Genomic DNA, 26,735 nt, shown 5'->3' with positions numbered 1-26,735 from the left:
CAAGAATTTGTCGCAAAAATGTGAGTCTGTCAAAAGTTTTTTTTAACTGAACCCCCAAGCCACCATTTAAATAGCCCAAAGGATGAAAAAGAGAGGACCTAAAATGGAACCTAAAAGAACACTATTAGTATAATTGAATGAATGACTCCTGACAAAATCTGAAGTTAACAAGCTACAGCAACACCTTAGTTATATTAATCGCATTACGAAGAATACCTTAATGAATGCCTTAGTGATGTAAATCACAAGTTTAGACCCCAGTGGTCTATGTTTGCGAGCAAGGTTGAAATATCAATGCAAGGTGTTTACAGTGTCCAAGTTTCTCTATACACCAGGAGCACTGTAGTATTTTTAGGAATTTGCTGCAAAAATATATGTCGGACATGTTTCGAACTGAACTCGGGGGCTAGATATGGTGTAATTTTTGGGCCAGATTTAGCCCCCAGTCCGCCAGTTGAAAAACCCTGGTTTGTAGCCTTGCATGAAATCCAAATAACTAATAATTCACAGAATCTGTGACAAAGGGCAGCGTTGGTGGAAGCCAACCTTTACTGTGAACAGGCGGGACTTCCTGCTAGGAATGCAAATAAAGCTCCTTCCTACCTGTCGTACAAGGACACGGCACGTAGTAGCAAACCCAGTACTCCAATGCCTACAAAGCACATGTAAGACAGGTTGGGAAAACTCCTTATTACCCTCTAGTACACTTGCAAGGGTGTGGACCTTGGCAAGTGTTCCACAACTAGGACCAAAACCACCCTGCAATGAGATTTGACTAATGGCAGTACTTTTCTCTTTAGCTCTCTGGTATAGAGGAGTTTTAATACCCATGTGGTTGGACCACACTTATTTTTGAAAGGGTACTGTTCTTGACTTTCACGATTTGATTATTTCGTATCCTTTGTGGTGGTATATATGTAAAGGTGAAGTCGTAAGCTGTAATATTGTAACAAGGTTTACAAACATTGTCATATTAGTTTTTGCTGTTGTTATTGACTTTGTTTTTAATCAAACAGTTGTATGTGATACAATAAAACAAAGAACTGGTTTAAATATTGTGTTGATGTTGTTAAACTGTCAATAGCACTTACCATGAATTAATGGTGTAACGTATCTAACTACTTCCGATTGCTGGGCTGAAAATTCGATTCGGAATCGTTTCTCGATTTAACACAATTCTCAACTCAAACTGATTTTTGCAATGTATACTTTGGTAGAATAATTATATTGAAACTTCTTTCAAAACAGGTAACGGATTAGAAAAGCACCTTATGGTTGCATGTAGATGGCCTAACATAGGCGTGTCAAATAAATTTTAGATTGGGGGCCACATTGAGAAAAATCTACTCCCAAGTAGGCCGAAATGGTAAAATCACGGGACGATAACTTAAAAATAAAGACAACTTTAGATTGATTTCTTTATTTAAAAATACAACAAGCACATTCGGAAAATGTACAAATCATAATGTTGTTGTTTTTTTACATTTACGTGTTAGTAGTATTCTATCTTTCTTTGTCATTATTTGTATTTTCTGAATAAATTATGTGATAATGTTCATCGGTCAACTAATTGGTGTTAATTTTCAATTTATCAAGATAAAAAAATTATATTAAAACAAAATCAGAATATTTTATTTATGTGGTTCGATCAGTTTCCTCGACTTATGTACTAACGTGGTTTATTTTGTACATATGTAGAATCATCTACAAATATACAAAGAATTGCTATCGTGACATCCACGGGACACATTTAGAACAGCTGTTTCTTTCATTCAAAAATGTCAGGTTAATTTTTATACTTAGCCAACTCATCCCGTGGGCCAGCTAAAACCTGTTTGCGGGTCTGATCCGGCCCTTGGGCCGTACGTTTGACCTGGCCTAATATCTTTTAAAACATTGATTCTTCTACGAAAAAAATTTAAGTTTTGACTTTTTTATTTTATTTTATTTTTTAAATTGACTTTATAAAAATTTGAATCGATTTAGAATAGGCATGAATAAGAATCGGAATGTGAATAGATTTTTTTTTGGTGCACCACGAATAATTGGTATCTGTATTGATATCAAACAGTCAGATACGGTCATCTATGAGTGATAGATAGATAGATAATAGATGACCGTATCTGAATCGCCAGAATAAATCTCTGATTGGAACATCCTTACCAATGATGTAACAATATGATCAACAATAACATCTCACTGTCCATTATATGTTTACATTGTTCCTTTAAGAACTTAACAAAAGCATTTGACACAAATAATCACAATAATCATTCTAGGACCAAAACCATTAATCTGTACTATATAATGACATCTCTAAAGCCATAAAAGACCTAATGTTGATATCATTTGCAGATGACAATACGGCTGATGGGTCAAATGCAGAGAATAATTTCGCCACACCAAGAGTGTGTGTGACAATCATTGGTACTTTAACTTTCTGCTCAGGGAAAAATAGACAGGAACTAAAGGCTTTATCCAGGAGGCTCTCAGATGAAATTAGCCATTGAGCTTGGCGTGTCACTGTCATCAGTGGGTTGCAACCAAAATATAGAGAGACTGGTAGTCACAGATAAGCATACTGTATGCTTTTTTAATAAAATTTGTTGATATGATTTAAATTTTGCTGTTCAGATTCATCATTGTGAACAGCAAGTTGTGCAATACTGTATTTACCTGTATCGGATCGGTACCAGCATTTGCAATATTGCCCAAACCCCAGCAGCCTTGAGAATGAATGTCCACCTCTCTCCTCTCTCCACAGACGAACGCTCTTTACCTGGCTGCATTTCAACAGTGGGCTTCACAGTTTTCAAATGTCAAGATTGTCAGCGATCAGACAAGAAGCAATTCTGTAAATATGTTTTTTATATTTTATCACTGACAGGAGAACTGACAACATAACTATTAACAACCAATTACCAGAGTCACAATTTTGATGACTTTGGACGCCACTTGACAATACAGTGGAACCTTAATTTACAGAATTAATTGGTTCTTAAACATGTTTTGTAGATTGAAAAGTTTGAATAGTGAAGCATAGTTCACCATAAGAAACAATGTAAAAATAAACAATTGTTTCTAGTCCTTATTTTAGTGTATTTTGGATTCATATTTATGTAATCCAGGTTTCTGTGGTTTATCTGTTACACAGTGCTCAATATCGGGGTAGAGCGGAATATAAGTTAGGTCAGGAAAAAACACAGAGGCTATCTCATCCCTACAAGCCTGTTTCGCAGGTTTTCCTCATCTCTTCAGGGGATTTTATTGATTGATGTTATTGATTTTATTGAAGTGTCTGATATTGTTACACATATATATATATATATATATATATATATATATATATATATATATATATATATATATATATATATATATATATATATGTATGTATATATATATATATATAGGGTGCCCTATATATATATATATATATATGTATATATATATATAGGGTGCCCTATATATACAGTATATGTAACAACCACAGACACTTCAATAAAATCCCCTGAAGAGCAGGGAAAACCTGCGAAACAGGCTTGTAGGGACGAAATATATATATATATATATATATATATATATATATATATATATATATATATATATATATATATATATATATATATATATATATATATATATATATCTTGATTGGATTATCCAGAGAATAGTGCTCGATACCGTGGTAGAGTGCAATATGTAGGTGTGGGAAAAATCACAAGACTACTTCATCTCTACAGAACTGTTTCATGAGGGGTTCCCTCAATCATCAGGAGATTCTTTGGCATGCCATTAACGGTTTGAGAAGCACTAATAACAGTATAGGAGAAAAATCTCCTGATGATTGAGGGAGCCCCTCATGAAACAGTTCTGTAGAGATGAAGTAGTCTTGTGATTTTTCCCACACCTACATATATATATATATATATATATATATATATATGTATATATATATATATATATATATATATATATATATTATTATATATATGTATATGTATATATTAGGAATGTAATGATAAACAATGTTAAAACTTTACACAGTTAGTGTTACTGTTTTAAATGAAATGAAAGGTACCATAAAATTGTGATTGATAACTGTTTAATAAACTCACAGAACGGTGACACTGCTTAAGACAAATCATGCTGGCTTGCTTGTATGCTAACATGAAAACAAGATAAATTAAACTCTTTGCCCATTAAATAAATGACATTCCCCAAACTACACTTAAATAAAAAAGCATTGCTTTATGAGCAACTAAGATATTGAATTGTATTATTTATGCTAAACCGTCAGTGAGGACAGTCTTGTAACAACTCTCTCGTCCTTGCATACATTTAAACTTTTACGTTAAAGCAAGAAAAATAATAATAGTCATTTGTACTTGTATAACTGGATTTTTATAATTGAGACTGTCATATAATTACACATATATGTTAAATACAGTAATCTTTCACTAGGACCGTCTAGGTGCTGTAGCCTGCCTGCATCTTGCAGTTAGACACTTCAAGATAGAAGACCATATTGTCGTTATTGGAGGGTGAGTAAACTCTGCATTTAATAGTTGTAATTCAAGAAGAGAACGTTGATGATGGTATTTCTTTGAATCCCACACAGCGACACCCTCTTTAAAGAGGACTTCAGTCTTAGTAAAATTGACGCAAGATTTTTTGAGCTCCAGGCGAAGTGTGAGGATAACTGTATGATTCTCTCCTATCAGTGCAAGGATGATGGTGAGTTTTTTTATGCTTTATATACAGCAGTGTTGTTCCAATTTTTTTCACCAAGTACCAACTCCGAAAATATTTGGCTTTCCAAGTAGGGCTGGGCGATATATCGATATAAACGATATATCGCATGTTTGTCTTTGTGCGATATAGAAAATGACTATATCGTAATATTCGATTATATGTTCTCACACAGTTGCTTTTAGCTGCGGGCATTACATTACTGGCGTTTCTCACTCCTCCTCGTCTCTCCTTTTCACAGAGACTGAAAACAAGCCCGCCTTCTTACATACGTCACATACTGTCGCACGTCTAGCGTCATACGCTCTCGGCGACCAGAGGAAGCAGCATGGCTAACGTTAGCTGAGGGCATTAAAATACAGGCGTTTCTCACTCCTCCTCGTCTCTCCCTCTCACAGAGACGGAAAACAAGCCCGCCTTCTTACATACTGTTGCGCGTCTAGCGTCATACGCTCTCGCCGACCAGAGAGGTAGCAGCATGGCTAACGTTAGCTGAGGCAGGTCGTACAAGCAGAGTGGAGCGGAGTTTGTGACATTACAAGAGAGAGAAGGTGCGAAACTGATCACAAATGGAGGAAGAACAATTAATGCCCAAAATAAAGAGCAGGGGATCCATCATCTGGTGTTGGTTTGGCTTCAAGTGGGAATACTGTATATTCAGCAGACAACAGCAAAATGCAAAGTATGCAGCAGAAGTGTTACTACAAAAAGGTAGCAACACTATTAATTTGTTCTTTCATTTAAAAAGTCACCCGTTAGAGAATGAAGAGTATTTAATAAATACTGTTTTGGTCAATTGACTTAGTTGTGATTTCCCTCTCTGCATGAAAGTTTCAAAGTAGCATATATTAATGCAGTATGAAGAAGAATGTTTTAATGTAGACACATAGAATCATCATACTGCTATGATTATATGCATCAAGTGGTTATTCAAGGCCAAAATATCGTAATATATATCGTATATCGCAATATGGCATAAAAATATTGCGATATTAATAAAAGCCAATATCGCCCAGCCCTATTTCCAAGTATCACCATAATGACCAACATTAAAATACTGTAGTGTAGTAGGCCTAAATATTAATTCAAAACAAGGCAGAGGTTCTATTTATCAAGTATATTTAATTGATTTGGGCCACTGTAATATTACACACAGTTTGAACAGTAACATTCTGTTTGGATATTTTATTAAGTGATTCTTTGGCATACCATTAACAGTTTGAGAAGCACTGATAACAGTATAGTCTGGGATAGGGGTGTCCATAAACAACCCTTTCACTTCCGATATTAATTCGATAGAATATCAGCAGGAATCATAACACATGCTTTTGTTATTTTGTAGTGTGGAATGTTAGAAAATGTTTGATCAAGGAAAATGACTCAAAGAGCAATGGCACGTATAAAAACACTAACTTTATAACAGATTTATGCTTTTGAAGTGGAGTGTTGATTTGTGTTTTGGCGACATCTTGTGGTAATAATTTCATTAAATTAAGGTTTGTTAATGGATACTTTCTAATACTTTTCAAAACAAGGCCACTGGCCTTGACAATATCCCCTCTTGATTCCTCAGGGACTCTGCCACCACCATTGCCCCAATCATCAAACATATAATAAATCTCTCAATTAAACAAGGCCAAGTACAAAAAGATTTCAAGATAGCAAAAGTACCTTCCCTTTTTAAAAAAGGACTCAAATTAGAACCTGTTAACTACCGACCTGGTTCTACTCTGTTCCATTTTGAAAGTAATGGAAAAAATAGTTTATGAACAGGTCAATCAAAACCTTGTCACTAATAAACTCATGTACAAATTCCAATCCGGCTATAGAACTAACCACTCCACTGACACATGCCTTCTCTATCTGACCGACCACATCAAACATGAGATGAACGCGGGCAAATACTGCGGCATGGCCATGCCGGACGTCCACTTCAGAAGGTCTTTGACACCGTAAACAACGCTTAACTGTTGGATAAGCTCAGAGCAATCGGATTTGATAAAACCTCATCGAGCTGGATGCAATCTTACTTGGAGGGGAGGAAACAGGTGGTAGAGGTGAACTGCAAGTGCATCTCTATCCTCCTTCAAAAACCTCACTAAAAGAACACCTCCAGGCAACTACAACCCTAGACTAACACCCGGCCCCCACCACATCCCACCTCCCCGGATTGTAAATAATTAAATGTAAATAATCAAATGTACAGTATATACTTGTTCTTATGCTTTCTGAACTCACTTTGGTCACCGCTAGCTGTACATATCCTACGAAGTCAGACCTACACTGTTTCAATGTCCATTTCTCAGATGATATAATTGTTGATGACTGAAGTGCTGATATCAACCCAACCTAACCCCGCCGGCCCCAACCCCCTCCACATCCCAACCCCCGGATTGTAAATAATGTAAATAATTAAATGTGTATACTCTGATGATTAACTTGTGTGATGACTGTATTATGCTGATAGTATATATTTGTACCATGAATTGATTAACGTGGACCCCGACTTAAACAAGTTGAAAAACTAATACGGGTGTTACCATTTAGTGGTCAATTGTACGGAATATGTATTGTACTGTGCAATCTACTAAAAAAAGTTTCAATCAATCAATCAATCAATCAATGGATACTTTGTATTATGTTAAGTAATGTGCAGCCATAATGATTTTATACTTGTTTGTGTTGACAAATGTGGTGTTTTAGACCAGTGGTTCTCAACCTTTTTTCAGTGATGTACCCCCCTGTGAACATTTTTTTTAATTCAAGTACCCCCTAATCAGAACGAAGCATTTTTGGTTGAAAAAAAGAGATAAAGAAGTAAAATACAGCACTATGTCATCAGTTTCTCATTTATTAAATTGTATAACAGTGCAAAATATTGCTCATTTGTAGTGGTCTTTCTTGAACTATTTGGAAAAAAAGATATAAAAATAACTAAAAACTTATTGTAAAATAAACAAGTGATTCAATTATGAATAAAGATTTCTACACATAGAAGTAATCATCAACTTAAAGTGCCCTCTTTGGGGATCGTAATAGAGATCCATCTGGATTCATGAACTTAATTCTAAACATTTCTTCACAAAAAAAGAAATCTTTAACAATATTTATGGAACATGTCCACAAAAAAATCTAGCTGTCAACACTGAATATTGCATTGTTGCATTTGTTTTCACAGTTTATGAACTTACATTCATAATTTGTTGAAGTATTATTCAATAAATATATTTATAAAGGATTTTTGAATTGTTGCTATTTTTAGAATATTTTTCAAAAATTTCACGTACCCCTTGGCATACCTTCAAATACCCCCAGGGGTACACGTACACCCATTTGAGAACCACTGTTTTAGACCACAATAGTGTTCCATAAAGGACACTTACTAGTTTGTCTGGTTTGTGTGCTGAGCTGTTGTGTAGCTTTTAGTAGCCTAAAAAACACCATGTTTACCTTTTTCTAAGTGACTCGACTAAAGGAAAGACCAAACATGTGTGCTTATTGGAGGACATTTAGATGTTAACTGGCTGCCTAGCTTTGCACAAGCTGCAGGACTGCTTGTATCACAGCTTATATTGGAGATTTTAGATGCAAGGAGGTATCATTTTATACTGTTTTTTTGGATGATATCGGATTGGGACACACCTAGCCTTGGGTAGATGATTTAGCATTTTAATGTTTTTCCCTGTGGGCTTCTGTTTGTACAGAAACCCAAAAATACGGAATAGTGGAAGTGGAAAGTGACCTTCGAGCCAAATGTATGAAGGAAAAACCGCTGCCAAACGAGACTAAGTCAAGAAGAGCAGTAAGTTCACTCGACGTGATAGACCAGGAGTGTCAAACGTACGGCCCGAGGGCCCGATCAGGTCCGCGAACAGGTTTTATCTGGCCCGCGGGATGAGTTTGCTAAGTCTAAAAGTTAACCTGAAATTTTTGAATGAAAGAAACTGCTGATCTAAATGTGTCCACTGAATGTCGCAATAGCAATTATTTGTACCTTTGTAGATGATGCTAAATATGTACAAAATAACTCACGTGATGTTAGTACATAAGTCCAAAAAAACTCAAATTACATAAATAACATACTGTACTTTATCTTGTTGGATTGAAAATTAACACCAATGAGTTGAGTCTAGCGCCCCCCCGTGACCCTGAAAGGGATAAGCGGTAGGAAATGGATGGAGTTGACCGATAAACATTATCACATAATTTACTCAGAAAATATAAATAACGACAAATAAAGATAGAATACTATTAACCGCAACATGTAAGTGTAAAAAAAAAAAACAACAACATTGTGATTTGTACATTTTCAGAATTTGCTTGTTGTATTTTTAAACAAAGATCTGAAGTTCTCTTTATGTTTAAGTTATCATGCCATGATTGGCCCCTGATCTAAAACGAGTTTGACACCTCTGTGATAAACAATAATCATCTAGTTTGTTTTTGTGGTATAAATTTGATAGGCAACCAGATCAAACGCATAAACTGTGACCATTTATGAACATTGTTAAACAAGTTTTTTTTTAGCACAATCTAATTGTCATCTTGCCCATCTGTAAACGTTACACTGGGGCGCAAACTAGGAATGTTCCCATTGAGCAGACAGTATCAGTATTGGCCAATTTTCTTGAAAAAGTATGCAATGATTGATGCCGATCACTAACGCCGATCCCGTCTGGCTAATATTTTTTTTATTTTTAGTCCTCAGGCGGACAAGTTAACAGCTAATTATGTGTCTCTATAAAACAGGGGTCCCCAAACTTTTTGACTCGGAATAGATTAGAAAGGACACATTTAAAAAGACTAAAAAAAACTTTTTAAACTCCTCTCTGAGCTGCTACCTCCTCTCTGAGCTGCTACCTTACCGTGGTAGAAGAGTTTGCGTGTCCCAATGATCCTAGGAGCTATGTTGTCTGGGGGCTTTATGCCCCCTGGTAGGGTCTCCCAAGGCAAACTTGTCCTAGGTGAGGGACCAGACAAAGAGCAGCTCAAAAACCTCTATGAAAAGTAAAACCAAAGGACCCAGATTTCCCTCGCCCGGACGCGGGTCACCGGGGCCCCCCTCTGGAGCCAGGCCCGGAGGTGGGGCACGATGGCGAGCGCCTGGTGGCCGGGCCTGTACCCATGGGGCCCGGCCGGGCACAGCCCGAAGAGGCAACGTGGGTCCCCCCTCCAATGGGCTCACCACCCATAGCAGGGGCCATAGAGGTTGGGTGCAATGTGAGCTGGGCGGCAGCCGAAGGCAGGGCACTTGGCGGTCCGATCCTCGGCTACATAAGCTCGCTCTTGGGACGTGGAACGTCACGTCACTGGGGGGAAAGGAGCCTGAGCTAGTGCGCGAAGTAGAGAAATTCCGGCTGGATGTAGTCGGACTCACTTCGACGCACAGCAAGGGCTCTGGAACCACTTCTCTTGAAAGGGGCTGGACTCTCTTTCACTCTGGCGTGGCCGGCAGTGAGAGGCGACGGGCTGGGGTGGCAATTCTGGTTGCCCCCCGGCTTAAAGCCTGCACGTTGGAGTTCAACCCAGTGGACGAAAGGGTAGCCTCCCTCCGCCTTCGGGTGGGGGGACGGGTCCTGACTGTTGTTTGTGCTTACGCACCAAGCAACAGTTCAGAGTACCCACCCTTTTTGGGTACACTCGAGGGAGTACTGGAGAGTGCTCCCCCGGGTGATTCCCTTGTCCTACTGGGGGACTTCAACGCTCATGTTGGTAACGACAGTGAAACCTGGAGAGGCGTGATTGGGAAGAATGGTCGCCCGGATCTGAACCCGAGTGGTGTTTTGTTATAGGACTTCTGTGCTCGTCACAGTTTGTCCATAACAAACACCATGTTCAAACATAAGGGTGTCCATATGTGCACTTGGCACCAGGACACCCTAGGCCGCAGTTCCATGATCGACTTTGTAGTTGTGTCATCGGATTTGCGGCCTCATGTTTTGGACACTCGGGTAAAGAGAGGGGCGGAGCTTTCTACCGATCACCACCTGGTGGTGAGTTGGCTGCGATGGTGGGGGAGGATGCCGGACAGACCTGGCAGGCCCAAACGCATTGTGAGGGTTTCCTGGGAACGTCTGGCAGAGTCTCCTGTAGGAGAAAGTTTCAATTCCCACCTCCGGAGGAACTTTGAACATGTCACGAGGGAGGTGCTGGACATTGAGTCCGAGTGGACCATGTTCCGCACCTCTATTGTCGAGGCGGCTGATTGGAGCTGTGGCCGCAAGGTAGTTGGTGCTTGTCGTGGCGGTAATCCTAGAACCCGCTGGTGGACACCAGCGGTGAGGGATGCCGTCAAGCTGAAGAAGGAGTCCTACCGGGTTCTTTTGGCTCATAGGACTCCAGAGGCAGTGGACAGGTACCGACAGGCCAAGCGGTGTGCAGCTTCAGCGGTCACAGAGGCAAAAACTCGGACATGGGAAGAGTTTGGGGAAGCCATGGAAAATGACTTCCGGATGGCTTCGAAGCGATTCTGGACCACCATCCGCCGCCTCAGGAAGGGGAAGCAGTGCACTGTCAACACCGTGTATGGTGCGGATGGTGTTCTGCTGACCTCAACTGCGGATGTTGTGGATAGGTGGAAGGAATACTTTGAAGACCTCCTCAATCCCACCAACACGTCTTCCTATGAGGAAGCAGTGCCTGGGGAATCTGTGGTGGACTCTCCTATTTCTGGGGCTGAGGTTGCTGAGGTAGTTAAAAAGCTCCTCGGTGGCAAGGCCCCAGGGGTGGATGAGATCCGCCCGGAGTTCCTTAAGGCTCTGGATGCTGTGGGGCTGTCTTGGTTGACATCGGGGGCGGTACCTCTGGATTGGCAGACCGGGGTGGTGGTCCCTCTCTTTAAGAAGGGGGACCGGAGGGTGTGTTCCAACTATCGTGGGATCACACTCCTCAGCCTTCCCGGTAAGGTTTATTCAGGTGTACTGGAGAGGAGGCTACGCCGGATAGTTGAACCTCGGATTCAGGAGGAACAGTGTGGTTTTCGTCCTGGTCGTGGAACTGTGGACCAGCTCTATACTCTCGGCAGGGTTCTTGAGGGTGCATGGGAGTTTGCCCAACCAGTCTACATGTGCTTTGTGGACTTGGAGAAGGCATTCGACCGTGTCCCTCGGGAAGTCCTGTGGGGAGTGCTCAGAGAGTATGGGGTATCGGACTGTCTTATTATGGCAGTCCGATCTCTGTATGATCAGTGTCAGAGCTGGGTCCGCATTGCTGGCAGTAAGTCGGACACGTTTCCAGTGAGGGTTGGACTCCGCCAAGGTTGCCCTTTGTCACCGATTCTGTTCATAACTTTTATGGACAGAATTTCTAGGCGCAGTCAAGGCATTGAGGGGTTCCGGTTTGGTGGCCGCGGGATTAGGTCTCTGCTTTTTGCAGACGATGTGGTCCTGTTGGCTTCATCTGGCCGGGATCTTCAGCTCTCACTGGATCGGTTCGCAGCCGAGTGTGTTGCGGCCGGAATGAGAATCAGCACCTCCAAATCCGAGTCCATGGTTCTCTCCCGGAAAAGGGTGGAGTGCCATCTCCGGGTTGGGGAGGAGACCCTGCCCCAAGTGGAGGAGTTCAAGTACCTAGGAGTCTTGTTCACGAGTGGGGGAAGAGTGGATCGTGAGATCGACAGGCGGCTCGGTGCGGCGTCTTCAGTAATGTGGACGTTGTACCGATCTGTTGTGGTGAAGAAGGAGCTGAGCCGGAAGGCAAAGCTCTCAATTTACCGGTCGATCTACGTTCTCATCCTCACCTATGGTCATGAGCTTTGGGTCATGACCGAAAGGATAGGATCATGGGTACAAGCGGCCGAAATGAGTTTCCTCCGCCGTGTGGCGGGGCTCTCCCTTAGAGATAGGGTGAGAAGCTCTGCCATCCGGGAGGAACTCAAAGTAAAGCCGCTGCTCCTCCACATCGAGAGGAGCCAGATGAGGTGGTTCGGGCATCTGGTCAGGATGCCACCCGAACGCCTCCCTAGGGAGGTGTTTAGGGCACGTCCAACCGGTAGGAGGCCACGGGGAAGACCCAGGACACGTTGGGAAGACTATGTCTCCCGACTGGCCTGGGAACGCCTCGGGATCCCCCGGGAAGAGCTAGACGAAGTGGCTGGGGAGAGGGAAGTCTGGGCTTCCCTGCTTAAGCTGCTGCCCCCGCGACCCGACCTCGGATAAGCGGAAGAAGATGGATGGATGGATGGATAAAAAAAACTTGAGATTTCCTGGGGGCCGGATTTTGTAAGTAGTTCGGGGACCCCTGATCTAACCTTTACCCCTGACGGGTATTTTGTTCTATACTTTAACTGTAATATTTTCAGAATGTGGATGTTCTATTTTTGGCCAAAGTAAGACAAAGAAAACATTCTGAAGTTGTCTTTATTTTTTAGTTTTAATGCCATTATTTTAATAGTCCGGCCCGCGTGTGCACAGATTTCCCTCCATGTGGCCCCTGAGGTAAAATGAGTCGGACACTCCTGATGTACAGTATCAGAGCATATGTAACAGCTGCAACAAAATAAAAAGGCAGCATAAAATAGAGAGTAGATCCAGCCGAAAATATACATTATAAACAAAGAGAGGTAGCTAACATAAAAGCTGTCGGACCAATTGAAAATAAAATTGAGATATTTGGACGCTGGCGAGCCGTAGTTTGGGGATTCCTGCTATAAACAGTGTGGAGAATAACACAAAAGAATAAGGAACTAGTTTAAATACTGTGGCTACAAATGTAGCCACCAGGTGTGAATGTGCAGTGAATAAATGATGGGTTCCCACCTTTGTGTGAAGCGCTTTGAGTGTCTAGAAAAGCGCTATATAAATCTAATCCATTATTATTATATATTGTGCTGTTATTATTGAACTGTTAGTTGCACTCCCCATAAATACATAAAAAAAATGTAGTTAATACATGCTATCGGTATTGGCAGATCTTACTTATGGATGATCGAAATCGGCAGCATAAAACCCTAATCTGAACACCCCTAGTGCAAAACCCAAACACATCACAACTTGTACCCAAACAATAAATGATTAGGTGCAATGTTACACATGTCTGATAGCGATATCACCCTGCTTCAGCAGATTTAATAAATTGTATGTTTAAATGTAGCCAGTAATATTGTGTACCAGTTCAAGTATTGTTTATACCAAGCATCTTTTCTAGTACTTCAATAATTCCAACAGTGAAAACACTAATCACTTTCATTGTTGCCTTTACCATTTAGTGTCCTTGTTTCTATGTGCTGTCAAAGAAAGTCCTCCCTCTCCTGGACACCTTCCTCAAGGAAAAAAAGGTTTGTTTGCTCTAATATCATGAAGCAAGCACGACCTAAAATTCTCACTATTTAGCAACTTATTGCAAACAATATTTTCTTCATGCAGAATGCTCGTATTGAGGAAAAAGATGCTCCTGGAAACTTTGTGTCCTGGCTCATTCCAAGGTAAGTACTTAAGGCATTCCAATGAACTGGTGGAGAAGCAAGGTTATAGAAATGTTTATCACGTTTACAAATGATGTAACACCTCCCCGTCTCTACTGTCTTTTGCAGAGCGCCGGTATATGTACATCAGATCTCTGGGCGTTTTGATGTTGGAAACTTGGTTTCCTATAGAGAGTGTGACCTTTATTTTAAGGAAAAAGTGCATAACACCAAGACATACATGATGTAGAACACAGGCGTCAAACTCAAGGGCCTTTGGCCAGATCTGGCCTGCCTCATAATTTCTTATGGTCCGCAAATGCCAGGAAATAATGAGTCAATAAAGCATTAATATATCAATCAATCAATCAATGTTTATTTATATAGCCCCAAATCACAAATGTCTCAAAGGACTGCACAAATCATTACGACTACAACATCCTCGGAAGAACCCACAAAAGGGCAAGGAAAACTCACACCCAGTGGGCAGGGAGAATTCACACCCAGTGGGACACCAGTGACAATGCTGACTATGAGAAACCTTGGAGAGGACCTCAGATGTGGGCAACCCCCCCCCTCTAGTGGACCGAAAGCAATGGATGTCGAGCGGGTCTATCATGATACTGTGAAAGTTCAATCCATAGTGGCTCCAACACAGCCGCGAGAGTTCAGTTCAAAGCGGATCCAAGACAGCAGCGAGAGTCCCGTCCACAGGAGACCATCTCAACCGGAGGCGGATCAGCAGCGTAGAGATGTCCCCAACCGATACAGGCGAGCGGTCCATCCTGGGTCCCGACGAGCGGTCCATCCTGGGTCTCGACTCTGGACAGCCAGTACTTCATCCATGGTCATAGGACCGGACCCCCTCCACAAAGGAGGGGGGGACATAGGAGAAAGAAAAGAAGCGGCAGATCAACTGGTCTAAAAAGGAGGTCTATTTAAAGGCTAGAGTATACAGATGAGTTTTAAGGTGAGACTTAAATGCTTCTACTGAGGTAGCATCTCGAACTGTTACATTTTTATATCTTTAATTCCTAAATGTATTCGTCATTTCCATTTTGACCCCAAAAATGTACTGCATAAAATTGCATTACTATTAAACTTTGATGTTATCCAATATTGCAACAATAATTGTGGTATCATACTTCCCAAACTAATGTTTTTTTTTAATTTACAAGTCAATTCATTCTACAGTAAAGTTCAGAATAGTTTTACCGCATATTATTGTAAATTGAAAAAAAACACCTGGGCTTCACTGTGGCATAGGTGGTGTACCCCGCCTTCCGCCCGTTTGTAGCTGAGATAGGCACCAACGCCCCCCGTGACCCCAAAGGGAATAAGCGGTAGAAAATGGATGGATGGATAGATTGAAAAACTACCACCGTATTTTGTACGGTGAAGTTTTTTTTGACCATGGCAGTTTGTTTGTTTTTACCGTAAAATTTATGGTTGATGTTTTGACAATGTATTACTGTAAATGGAGAAACGGTACCACATTTTTTGCTGTAAAGTAAAATAACTGGAAGATAAATTGCCAGAATTAAAAAATAGTAGTACAGTTTTTTTAGTTCTTGCAATTAATATATTGTAAAAAAAAAACCCCCACCATACATTTTACAGTCGAATGCTGGCGATTAAGCTACCAGTTATTTCTGTTAAAAACAGGTAGTAGTTTTTCCATATTTTACAGTAAAGTTCTGGTAATTGAGTTGTCATTTTCATGGTCAAATCTAAAGTTTTTTTTCTTTTTACAGTGTACATAAAAAATATATAAGAATAAAATGCGTAGGCAAATTCATAACTGTTTCAAGAGGCTCTGTAAGGGCATAAGTGCATGGTGGCCCTCAATGAAAAGGAGTTGGAGACCCCTGATGTAGAGAACTGTTTCCTAACCTTTACTTAATTAAGGCACTTATTATAAGGCCTACTGAAATGAGATTTTCTTATTTAAACGGGGATAGCAGGTCCATTCTATATGTCATACTTGATCATTTCGCGATATTGCCATATTTTTGCTGAAAGGATTTAGTAGAGAACATCAACAATAAAGTTCGCAACTTTTGGTCGCTAATAGAGAAGGCCTGCCTCTACCGGAAGTATGTGCGCGTTACGTCACTGGTTGCAGGGCTCCACACATATTCCCATTGTTTTTAATGGGAGCCACCAGCAGTAAGGGCCATTCGGACCGAGAAAGCGACAATTTCCCCATTAATTTGAGCGAAGATGAAAGATTTGTGAATTAGGATATTGATAGTGAAGGAATAGAAAGAAGGAAAAAAAAAAGCGACGGCTCCGGACGACGGCAGTGTGAGCGTTTCAGATGTAATTAGACACATTTACTAGGATAATTCTGGAAGATCCCTTATCTGCTTATTGTTTTAATAGTGTTTTAGTGAGATTTTAAAGATTGTAAAGACATACCTCGAGGTCGGATGGCTGCGCTGAACACGCAGTGTCTCAGAGAGAAGCTGAGGAGCCAAGCTCACAGCTGCCGCTGCTGCAGGACGACGAATAATCCAATGATTTCTCCGGTAAAATATATATCACAATTTCCCCATCCAAAAACATGCTGGTTGACGTACAGAAAACATGTTCGCTTGACCGCTCCGCTTCACAACAAACAAAGAAACATCGGCTGTGTCTCGGTGCTAAAGACAGCTGCAATACACCGCTTTCCATTAACAGCATTGTTTTTTATAGTCTCCATTATTAAATGAACAAATTGCAAAAGATTTAGCAACACAGATGTCCAAAATACTGTGTAATTATAGAGTTAAAGCAGACGACTTTTAGCCTTGAGTGGTGCGGCTGCTAATATTTCCTGACAGTCCGTGACGTCACGCGTACGCGTCATCATTCCGCGACGTTTTCAACAAGAAATTCGCGGGAAATTTAAAATTGCAATTCAGTAAACTAAAAAGGCTGTATTGGCATGTGTTGCAATGTTAATATTTCATCGATATATAAACTATCAGACTGCGTGGTTGGTAGTAGTGGGTTTCAGTAGGCCTTTATTATAGACTATGTTCACTCAAATTCTTTTACAATACTATTTCTACAATGCATATTTTTTGTGCACGTTGGTGTGGCTGCCACCATTTTTTTCCCCTTCAAAACAGCTTTTGGAAATCTCCAGCCAGAGTGGAAATTTTCAAAAACTTCAGTGGTACAAAACACATTGAGTACACCTTGTGTTTTTATCTTTGTAAATACACACAATATAGAATCTTATTTTGTTTAGATGGTGAGAAGAGGTGCTGGGAATGAGATTAAGAGAAAATAGATGTCACTTATGTTAAATTTTGGTTTCATTGGACAACGCCCAAACAAATACGCCAGGGAGGGACAGCAAGAGGACAAAAGCACGTGAGCAGAGGGACAATCAAAGGAGAACACGCTAAACTTTGTAGGGCTTGGTCTTCTTTCTCTCTAGCGCTGGTATTGCTGTACTTACTCTATTGGTCAACTTCAATTTTAGTCTCCTTGTTTTATTCAGACAGTTGTTATGACCAAATAAACAAAATGGAAAGCACAAACGTGTATAGACAGGTAAAATTGAGCGTTTTTTGGTTTTGGCAATAAACAATTAACAGGGGTTGGTGCAACCTTTTACGCAGCTACCGAGAGGGCGAAAACTTTCTATCCATCCATGTTTCTACCGTATGTCCCTCTCATAGTCGCATGGGGTGCTGGAGCCTATCTAAGCTGCATTCGGGCGGAAGGTGGTGTACACTCTGGACTTTCCAATGTATTGTAAACATTTTTCCTATCCGCTTCTGTCTTTTAGCCCGTAATGACGTGCTGAAAAACTGAACACTACACCTCACATAACAGTATTAGCTCTGTCTGGTCAGCTAATAACAATTTGGTTCAGTACGTTACCTATTATTGACTGCAAATCATAACATTATTGAAAATTATTAGTTGCTTCTCTGACTGCTTTTGTGTACGTGTGCACGAAAACAGTCACCGTTCAATAAATTAGTAATTGTGAAGCATAGACATTTCAAAATATGTTTTATTAAGCCGAAAATTGTAACAAAGGCGGTGTTCTTGTTACATGTTTTGGTTTGACAGAGGTCATTTCGAGCAAGTTAAAGACAGCCCCTTTAATGTCAAGTTATATTCGAACCTAACATAATAGAACATTAGTAATGAAGTTACTGATTTATGCCTCACAACAGACAAGGCTGATTTGAAAAAAATATTCATGCTTATAATAAACAATGTAGAGCTATGTACACAAGGCCTATTCAAAAGGTCACTTCCGGCCCAGGAATGAATCCCTACCGGCCCATAAGTTATTTCAAAACTTTTAGAGATAAACATTTTCGTAGCAAATTCTAAAAACAGGAGTTTGGTCCTGTTGTACAGACGAATGTGGACCACTGCAAACACAATGGCAGATCCTTGCATTGATATTTTAACCTTGCTAGGAAACAGTACACTGAGGTACAAACTTGTGGTTTTCATAACTGAGGTGTTCCTCAAGGCACCCCTTTAAGTCCTCTCCTTTTGGGCAGTAAAAGCATTTATTGTAATGTGATTTATGTAACTAAGGTGTTGTAGCGTGTGTACTTCAGATGCAGTCAGAAGTCATTTGATCAACAGCTTCTTTATGCCAGTAGTGTTCCTCAGAGTTCCAGTTTAGGTCCTCTCCTTTTCATCATTTGGGCTATTCAAATGGTGGCCCGCAAGTCCTGTTTGAAAAACTTTTGAGGCTCACATTTTTGCAGAAGGTTCTTTAAAACAGCAGAACGTGCCTGTAACTAACAAAATCAATAGACCAAAATAAAACGTCTACTCTAGAGGACGCTGGAATATACAAAGTAAGAATAATAGTGAAGGAAGAGGTCCAGGACACCCCTGCTCTTAGATTTCTGCAAATATGGCCTCTAAAACAATTTAGTTTACTATCTCTAGTGCAGTGGTTCTCAATCTTTTTTCAGTGATGTACCCCCTGTGAACATTTTTTTTTAATTCAAGTACCCCCTAATCAGAGCAAAGCATTTTTGGTTGAAAAACAGAGATAAAGAAGTAAAATACAGCACTATGTCATCAGTTTCTGATTTATTCAATTGTATAACAGTGCAAAATATTGCTCATTTGTAGTGGTCTTTCTTGAACTATTTTGAAAAAAAGATTAAAAAAAAGAAAAACTTGTTCAAAAATAAACAAGTGATTCAATTATAAATAAAGATTTCTACACATAGAAGTAATCATCAACTTAAAGCGCACTCTTTGGGGATTGTAATAGAGATCCATCTGGATTCATGAACTTAATTCTAAATATTTTTCTTCACAAAAAAAGAAATCTTTAACATCAATATTTATGGAACATGTCCACAAAAAATCTACATGTCAAGACTGAATATTGCATTGTTGTATTTTTTTTCACAGTTTATGAACTTACATTCATATTTTGTTGAAGTATTATTCAATAAGTATATTTATAAAGGATTTTTGAATTGTTGCTATTTTTAGAAAATGTTACGTACCCCTTGGCATACCTTCAAGTACCCTCAGGGGTACACGTACCCCCATTTGAGAACCACTGCTCTAGTGTACAGTATATTGATGAACAGGGGCCTTTATAATGGCAAAAAGTCAACCATAGTTTGTTTGAATGTTTGGTGAATATGTAGCCTAGTTTTTTTTTTTTAATCCCACATGAGTTTTTGTTTGGAAACATTAAGTGAAATTGAATAATTTCCCATGGCACACATGACTTGCCAAGCACAATGGTTGGGGATCAATAATAAGGAAGAAAAAAACTAGTGTCATAAATATCCTACAATCATCAGGATCCAAAAACATGTTTTTACAGTTGTGATCAAAATTATTCAACCCCCACACAATTTTGGTGTTTTAGCAAGTTGGACATTTATTCCGTATTTTGTTTATAGTCATATCAAATAAAGATGTGTCAAATAGACAAATACAACTTCAATTGTAACACTGTATTTTACAAAATACCAAAAAAGGACATTTTTCTTAATATCTCATTGACAAAATGATTCAACCCCCTAGTTACATGCATCTTTAGTACTTAGTAGAACACCCTTTGGCAGTAATTACATCCTTCAAACGTGATACATAACCGGACACAAGCTTCTTGCAACCATCTACAGGTATTTTAGCCCATTCCTCTTGGGCAAAGGCCTCCAGTTCATTCATATTATTGGGCTTACGTGCTGCAACTGCCTTCTTCAAGTCCCACCACAGGTTTTCTATAGGATTTAGGTCTGGTGACTCTGAAGGCCCCTCCAGAGTCTTCCAGCCCTTCTTCTGCAACCACTCTGATGTTGATTTGGAGGTATGCTTGGGATCGTTGTCCTGTTGGAAGGTCTAACATCTCCCAAGCCTCAGCTTCGTCACTGACTTCATGACATTTGCAGCTAATATATCCTGGTAGAAAATAGAATTCATAATGCCTTGAACGCGCTGGAGATTCCCGGTACCTGAGGAAGAGAAACAGCCCCAGAGCATTACTGACCCCCCACCATGCTTAACAGTAGGCAAGGTGTTCTTCTCTTTGTAAGCTTAATTTTTTCTCCTCCAGACATATTGTTGATTCATAGGCCCAAAGAATTCCAGTTTTGTCTCATCACTCCATAGAACAGTTTCCCAAAACCTTTGGGGTTTGTCCAGATGATTTTTGGCATACTAGAGTCTATTTTTCTTGTGCCTGGTAGTCAGAAGTAGGGTGCACCTGGGAGTTCTGGCATGGAGGCCTTCATCTTGTAGTGCGCGCCTTATTGTCTGGGACGAAACCTGCGTTCCCTCCTCTGCAATGTCCTGTTGTAGTTCCTCAGCTGTTACCCGGGGGTTTTTCACCACTGTACGCTTCAAATACCGGACAGCAGTTGCACACAGCATCCTCTTTCTACCACGCCCAGGTAGTGTTTCCACTGTGCCTTTAGCTTTAAACTTGCGAATTATGCTCTCAACTGTGTCTCTTGGAATGTGTAATGTCTTTACTATTTTCTTATATCCATATCCTTTCTTATGAAGAGAAATTACCTCCTCGCTTGAGTTTTTTGACCACTCCCTGGACTTCAGCATGTTGCTAATACACCATTGACCATCTACAAGAAGCTGAGCATCAGTCTTTTTCAATCAGTTTAATTGTTGCTCGTTATGGTTCCAATCACATCTACAGGTGTTTTCAACACCTTATTGAAAATACCTTATTCAAATTCTGTTCTTAAGAGTTATTATCTTCAAGGGGTTGAATAATTTTGTCAATGAGATATTAAGAGAAATGACACTGTTTGGTATGTTACAAAATATAATGTAATTCAAGTTGCATTTGTCTATTTATTGCATCTTTATTTGAAACAAAATACGGAATAAATGTCCAACTTGCTAAAAACACCAAAATTGAGTGGGGGTTGAATAATTTTGATCACAACTGTAGTTGACTAAAATAATTGTTGGTAGGAATAAACAATGCCTACTCCATTAGGAGCCTTTTGCATCTGTCAGAGGCCTTCTCCCGGCTGTTCTCCATCTTTGCAATGCGGGAGCCGAACTGCATGGCTCTCTTGGGCAAGACGGCAGACGAGCCGAGGCCGAGCTGTCTCGCCGCCAGTCTGAGGAGGAGTTTTTCACCGACGCCTCGGGGAAGTGACAGATCTGCCTTCTCCCACATGGGCAGGGAATTCAAATAACTCACCACACTCTCGTCCAAGTAGGGAAACCTGAAGATTTAACAGTCGTACAGTACCATGTTTAACAAAAAAAACTGTACTTACAATTGCAGTGCACATGTTAGAAAGTGGAAATGGACTAAATTGTACTAAACTTTCTGGTACAAATGACTGTTTTGATAATAAAACCAATGGAAACAAAAGGGCATTCAATTTATATCGAACAAATATTCACCTTGCCTCTTTTCCATGGTCTGCAATCACCCTGTCATCTCTGCCCAAATTCCTGGAGGAGATCCTACCCAGCTCCATAGCAATTTCCTCAATCAGTCCTTCGTATCCTGATGCCTTGAATCTCATTCGGTGTCTTGAGTAACCAGCTAGCTGCTCATCTGCCCCAATTCCTGTCAAAACGACCTGTATTCCACATAGGACATTTAGATTGTCTTGTTTTTTATTGATTTATATAAAACCTATCAATCACTTGTAATATAGTGCTGCATAAAATCTGTATTTATTTTTTTACCAGCAAGTTTTAAGCTTGTATCGTTTCTGGAGAAGGGTACCTTGGCTGATGATGTGAAGATCCTCTGGTTATTGTCTTCTGTGATGAACCCTGTGCCTCTTGCTGCAAACCACACAGCACAGCCAATGCTGTCATCAAGCACGGTGTCCAGTGGATGTACCAGCTGACAGACCCGGCCATGCCGCCATCTCTGCAGCTCCTCTTGAGTTACATTGATTTCCACAAAATTCCATCGTCTTTCAGGAGCCAAGTCCTGTAGCTCCTTGAGCCCTGATTTGCCAGTAATTCTATCTGGGACGTCAAAGGGGCTGGATGTTTGTAATTCGGCGCCGTCGGTCTGTTTACCCCCAGACAGCTTTTTTTTGGTCTTTTGTTTCTTTGTCACCTCTTTCTGCACCTTTGGTGCTTGAAGTTGAAAAGCTACGTTTAGAAGATCTATTGGTTGATGAGCAGGTATGTGAATATCCGCCAGAACAGCTAGAATCATAGAATCGATACCGCCTGAGAAAAGTATGGCAACAGGCGCCTGGTCATTGGTCTCAGAGTGATTCTGTGTGCTGAGGGGCAAAGACTGAACACGTCGTCTTACGGATTCGCTGAGAACATCAATAAGCCCTTTCACTTCATCGCTTTTCTTGAATTTGCCTAAAAGCTGCTCAAGATCCTCAACACTTGAATGTTGTTCCAATTTTTTTTCATGCTCATTCAACATCTTTGGGGTCAACCTATTGAGAGGACTAACGGGTGAGTTGAGCAGACCTGACGAGTTCATCAAAACTGTGCAGCTACGAGGGACTAAATCCTGTGTAGTTTCCAGATAGGTAGAAACAAAATCATCTTCTGCATGAGACCAAGAATAAAGCTCCATTGAAAATGATCCAGATTCAAAAACTGCCTTAAGGTCAATTCTGTACACACCAATTGCCGGGACTTCTTGCCATACAGACTGACCAGGTCCAGAAGTGTTGCCTGCCACAGAGGTCAGAGTCAGGGCTTTTATTTCTGCATCATATTTCCATAGCAAACTGCGTCTGCCGAAGTAATCTCTCCCAAACCATAGGTAATCATCAGATTTTTGGTAGTAAACAAACGCCCACGGTCCCCTTATGGTGGAAAGGATAGACAAAATCTGTGAAGAGCTGTCGGTAGATGACAGACGCTCGAAGACAACAGCTGTGTCATTCTGGGACAGCAACACTTGCAAGCCTCCAAAAATTTCCCCATTCCACACCAAAACATTTCCGGTTTTGTCTTCAATTGGCTGAGGCGTCAGAAGACCTCTCATGTGAAGTACATGGGCCGAAAAGAAACACTGGTAGCCATGATTCGAACTAGTAACGACGCAATCCTTGCTGGAGTTGGGCCCTCTCCTTTTCAAATGTTCAAACACTGCATCATCTTGCTTCACATGCGCGGGAGAGGGACTCAAAAGACAAAAGATGCCACACATGGTTGCAGAAATTGTCTGCTTTCACATATCCTGAAGTTTCTTCTTCGTGCTATCCAGTTTCTCTGCGGACAAAGTTACATTTATTATCACAGACATTAAATTCTACTCACATTTGGCTGACAAAAAAACAAAAATGACTTACTCTTGCATGAACTCAAGGTCTGCCCTCTGTCCGCCAAGAAGAATATGTTGCTGTTCCTCTGCTGGACAAACACTTTCTAAAGAAAAAATGTACATACAAAACAAAACAGATCTCAATTTTTCCTACAGGTGTTTCTAAATAAGAAGATGTATTAAAGGCCTACTGAAATGAGATTTTCTTATTTAAACGGGGATAGCAGGTCCATTCTATGTGTCATACTTGATCATTTCGCGATATTGCCATATTTTTGCTGAAAGGATTTAGTAGAGAACATTGACGATAAAGTTCGCAACTTTTGGTCACTAATAAAAAAGCCTTGCCTTTACCGGAAGTAGCAGACGATGTGCATGTGACGTTACAGGTAGTAGGGCTCCTCACATCCTCACATTGTTTACAATCATAGGCAGCAGCAGCTAGAGCTATCCGGACCAAGAGAGCGACAATTTCCCCATTAATTTGAGCGAGGATGAAAGATTCGTGGATGAGGAAATTTAGAGTGAAGGACTAGGAAAAAAAAAAGGAAATTGCAGTGGGAGCATTTCAGATGTTATTAGACACATTTACTAGGATAATTCTGGAAAATCCCTGATCTGCCTATTGTGTTGCTAGATTTTTAGTGAGATTAAATAGTACCTGAAAGTCGGAGGGGTGTGTTGACGCCAGAGTCTCTGAGGGAAGTCACGGCAGCTGAGGCAGGACGGAAACTCCGCTGATGTCTATACGGTAAGAGGCGACTTATTACCACAATTTTCTCACCGAAAACTGCTTGTTGACATGTAGTCGGGATCCATAGTAAAGTTTCATCTTCGGGAATTTTAAACAAGGAAACACCGGCTGTGTTTTTGTGGCTAATGGCTAAAAGTTTCCCACCTCCATCTTTCTACTTTGACTTCTCCATTTTTAATTGAACAAATTGCAAAAGATTCAGCAACACAGATGTCCAGAATACTGTGTAATTATGCGATTAAAACAGACTACTTATATTTTGGATAGGGCTGGAAAGTAATGTCCGCTACAACCGGTGACGTCAAACGCACGCGTCATCATACCGCGACGTTTTCAACACGACACTTCGCGGGAAATTTAAAATTGCAATTTAGTAAACTAAAAAGGACATATTGGCATGTGTTGCAATGTTAATATTTCATCATTGATATATAAACTATCAGGCTGCGTGGTCGGTAGTAGTGGGTTTCAGTAGGCCTTTAAAAATCAATAAAATGACTTACCCTGTTCTTCTTCAAGTTACACAGCTCGTCCACGGCCACCTTTTGCTCCTTGATCTAACAGTTACAATACAAAAATAAAAATAAAACATAAACCACCTATAAGCTTATCATATTCATACAATAACATGCAGTTCAGATGTATATTGCAGTAGTAAACTCCCAGTAACTTCTACAAACCCCGTTTCCATGAGTTGGGAAATTGTGTTAGATGTAAATATAAACGGAATACAATGATTTGCAAATCCTTTTCAACCCATATTCAGTTGAATATGCTAGAAAGACAACATATTTGATGTTCACACTGATTAGCATTTTTTATTTTGTAAATAATCATTAACTTTAGAATTTGATGCCAGCAACACATGACAAAGAAGTTGGGAAAGGTGGCAATAAATACTGATAAAGTTGAGAAATTCTCATAAAACACTTATTTAGAACATCCCACAGGTGTGCGTAAAATACGACAGCGGAAACCCCGGACTTTTGAACAACTAAAGCTCTACATAAAACAAGATTGAGAAAGAATTCCACTTCCAAAGCTTCAACAATTAGTTTCCTCAGTTCCTAGACGTTTTTTGAGTGTTGTTAAAAGAAAAGGTGATGTAACACAGTGGTGAACATGCCCTTTCCCAACTACTTTGGCACATGTAGCAGCCATGAAATTCTAAGTTACTTATTATTTGCAAAAAATAAAGTTTATGAGTTTGAACATCAAATATCTTGTCTTTGTTATGCATTCAATTGAATATGGGTTGAAAATGATTTTGCAAATCATTGTATTCCGTTTATATTTACATCTAACACAATTTCCCAACTCATACGGAAACGGGGTTTGTAGATCGTTCTGGCTGACGATAGGTTCAGTACCTGTTTGTTTAGCTCGTCCTTAAGTGCAGACCATCCTTCTAAATTGTCGTCATTACTGTAGATTTTTGAAGACATTTTAGTCCCAAAAAAAATACGTGGGTGACAAAAAAATTGCTGAGTGGTTCTAGTTTTTCAGACGAGCTATGCGCTAATAAGGTACCGTAAACGCTTCCGGTGTGGCAGTTTCTGTTTCCGGTTTATCTTATTTTATTGTCGTCTTTATTTAAAAAATATATTTTGGTATTATGTTGGTTCGGTTATATTTAGGTCACTCATCATGTAGTTTGTTGAATAAATTCGAATAAAAGTGCCTTATAAAGTCGTATATTTTATTGTCCAATCGAAAGGGGTAGAAAATTAATGACGGATAGAACAAAGCAAAAAAAAAAAAAAAAAAGTGTATTTCCGGTGCGGTTTTGATTGATTGATTGATTGAATTGATTGATTGATTGAAACTTTTTTATTAGTAGATTGCACAAAACAGTACATATTCTATACAATTGACCACAAAATGGGAACAGTTAGGTTGGGTTGTTATCAGCATATTTCAGTCTTTAACAATATGGGACACCCTCTTATTTAAACAATATGATGCAAAACTTCAAACCAACATTATTAACTAAAACAATCTGAACACATCTATTTATTTTTTCTCAATTTAAAAACTAGAGAAATGTCCAAACTTGTTTGGCGATCAAAGTCTTTAGTGTGTGTGTG

The 26,735-nt window shown here is 40.0% G+C and overlaps 2 protein-coding genes across 3 annotated transcripts in view; one reads left to right on the top strand and one right to left on the bottom strand.

The window, feature by feature from the left end:
- zgc:136439 (uncharacterized protein LOC678627 homolog) overlaps positions 1 to 14,516 on the top strand; it is a 21,876-nt gene extending 7,360 nt beyond the window's left edge. The window contains exons 2-8 of the mRNA XM_061918502.1: positions 2,765 to 2,854; positions 4,465 to 4,544; positions 4,622 to 4,737; positions 8,457 to 8,554; positions 13,958 to 14,026; positions 14,115 to 14,173; positions 14,282 to 14,516. Of these exons, the coding sequence (XP_061774486.1) occupies positions 2,765 to 2,854; positions 4,465 to 4,544; positions 4,622 to 4,737; positions 8,457 to 8,554; positions 13,958 to 14,026; positions 14,115 to 14,173; positions 14,282 to 14,402 (633 nt within the window). The 3' untranslated portion in view covers positions 14,403 to 14,516. The remainder of the gene's footprint in view (positions 1 to 2,764; positions 2,855 to 4,464; positions 4,545 to 4,621; positions 4,738 to 8,456; positions 8,555 to 13,957; positions 14,027 to 14,114; positions 14,174 to 14,281) is intronic.
- A 3,636-nt stretch (positions 14,517 to 18,152) lies between these two features.
- Positions 18,153 to 26,195, bottom strand: asnsd1 (asparagine synthetase domain containing 1). Of its 2 annotated transcripts, none has more exons than XM_061918500.1 (6): positions 26,019 to 26,195; positions 25,152 to 25,205; positions 23,923 to 23,998; positions 22,371 to 23,842; positions 22,040 to 22,221; positions 18,153 to 21,855 (listed from the first exon to the last, which is right to left on the bottom strand). In XM_061918500.1, the coding sequence occupies exons 4-6, from the start codon at positions 23,778 to 23,780 to the stop codon at positions 21,609 to 21,611; spliced, it is 1,839 nt and encodes a 612-aa protein (XP_061774484.1). In that variant the 5' UTR covers positions 23,781 to 23,842; positions 23,923 to 23,998; positions 25,152 to 25,205; positions 26,019 to 26,195; the 3' UTR covers positions 18,153 to 21,608. The 2 variants fall into 2 exon arrangements, with proteins under 2 accessions (XP_061774484.1, XP_061774485.1); XM_061918501.1 differs by having other exon boundaries at positions 21,618 to 21,855; positions 22,045 to 22,221.
- Positions 26,196 to 26,735: the final 540 nt, after the last annotated feature.

This window comes from Nerophis ophidion, linkage group LG13 (assembly GCF_033978795.1).
Source record: "Nerophis ophidion isolate RoL-2023_Sa linkage group LG13, RoL_Noph_v1.0, whole genome shotgun sequence".
NCBI lineage: Eukaryota > Metazoa > Chordata > Actinopteri > Syngnathiformes > Syngnathidae > Nerophis > Nerophis ophidion.
The sequence above is the reverse complement of the archived record's forward strand: the minus strand, read 5'-3'. Positions and strand labels throughout refer to the sequence as shown.

Bases quoted from the DNA above. Each gene is read 5' to 3' on its own strand.
- asnsd1 (XM_061918500.1), bottom strand. From the start codon at position 23,780: ATGTGTGGCATCTTTTGTCTTTTGAGTCCCTCTCCCGCGCATGTGAAG. The intron at 22,222-22,370 runs GTACCCTTCTCC...TGTGGAATACAG, and splicing joins TCTTCACATCATCAGCCAAG to GTCGTTTTGACAGGAATTGG. The intron at 21,856-22,039 runs GTGAATATTTGT...TTAAATCTTCAG, and splicing joins GACCATGGAAAAGAGGCAAG to GTTTCCCTACTTGGACGAGA.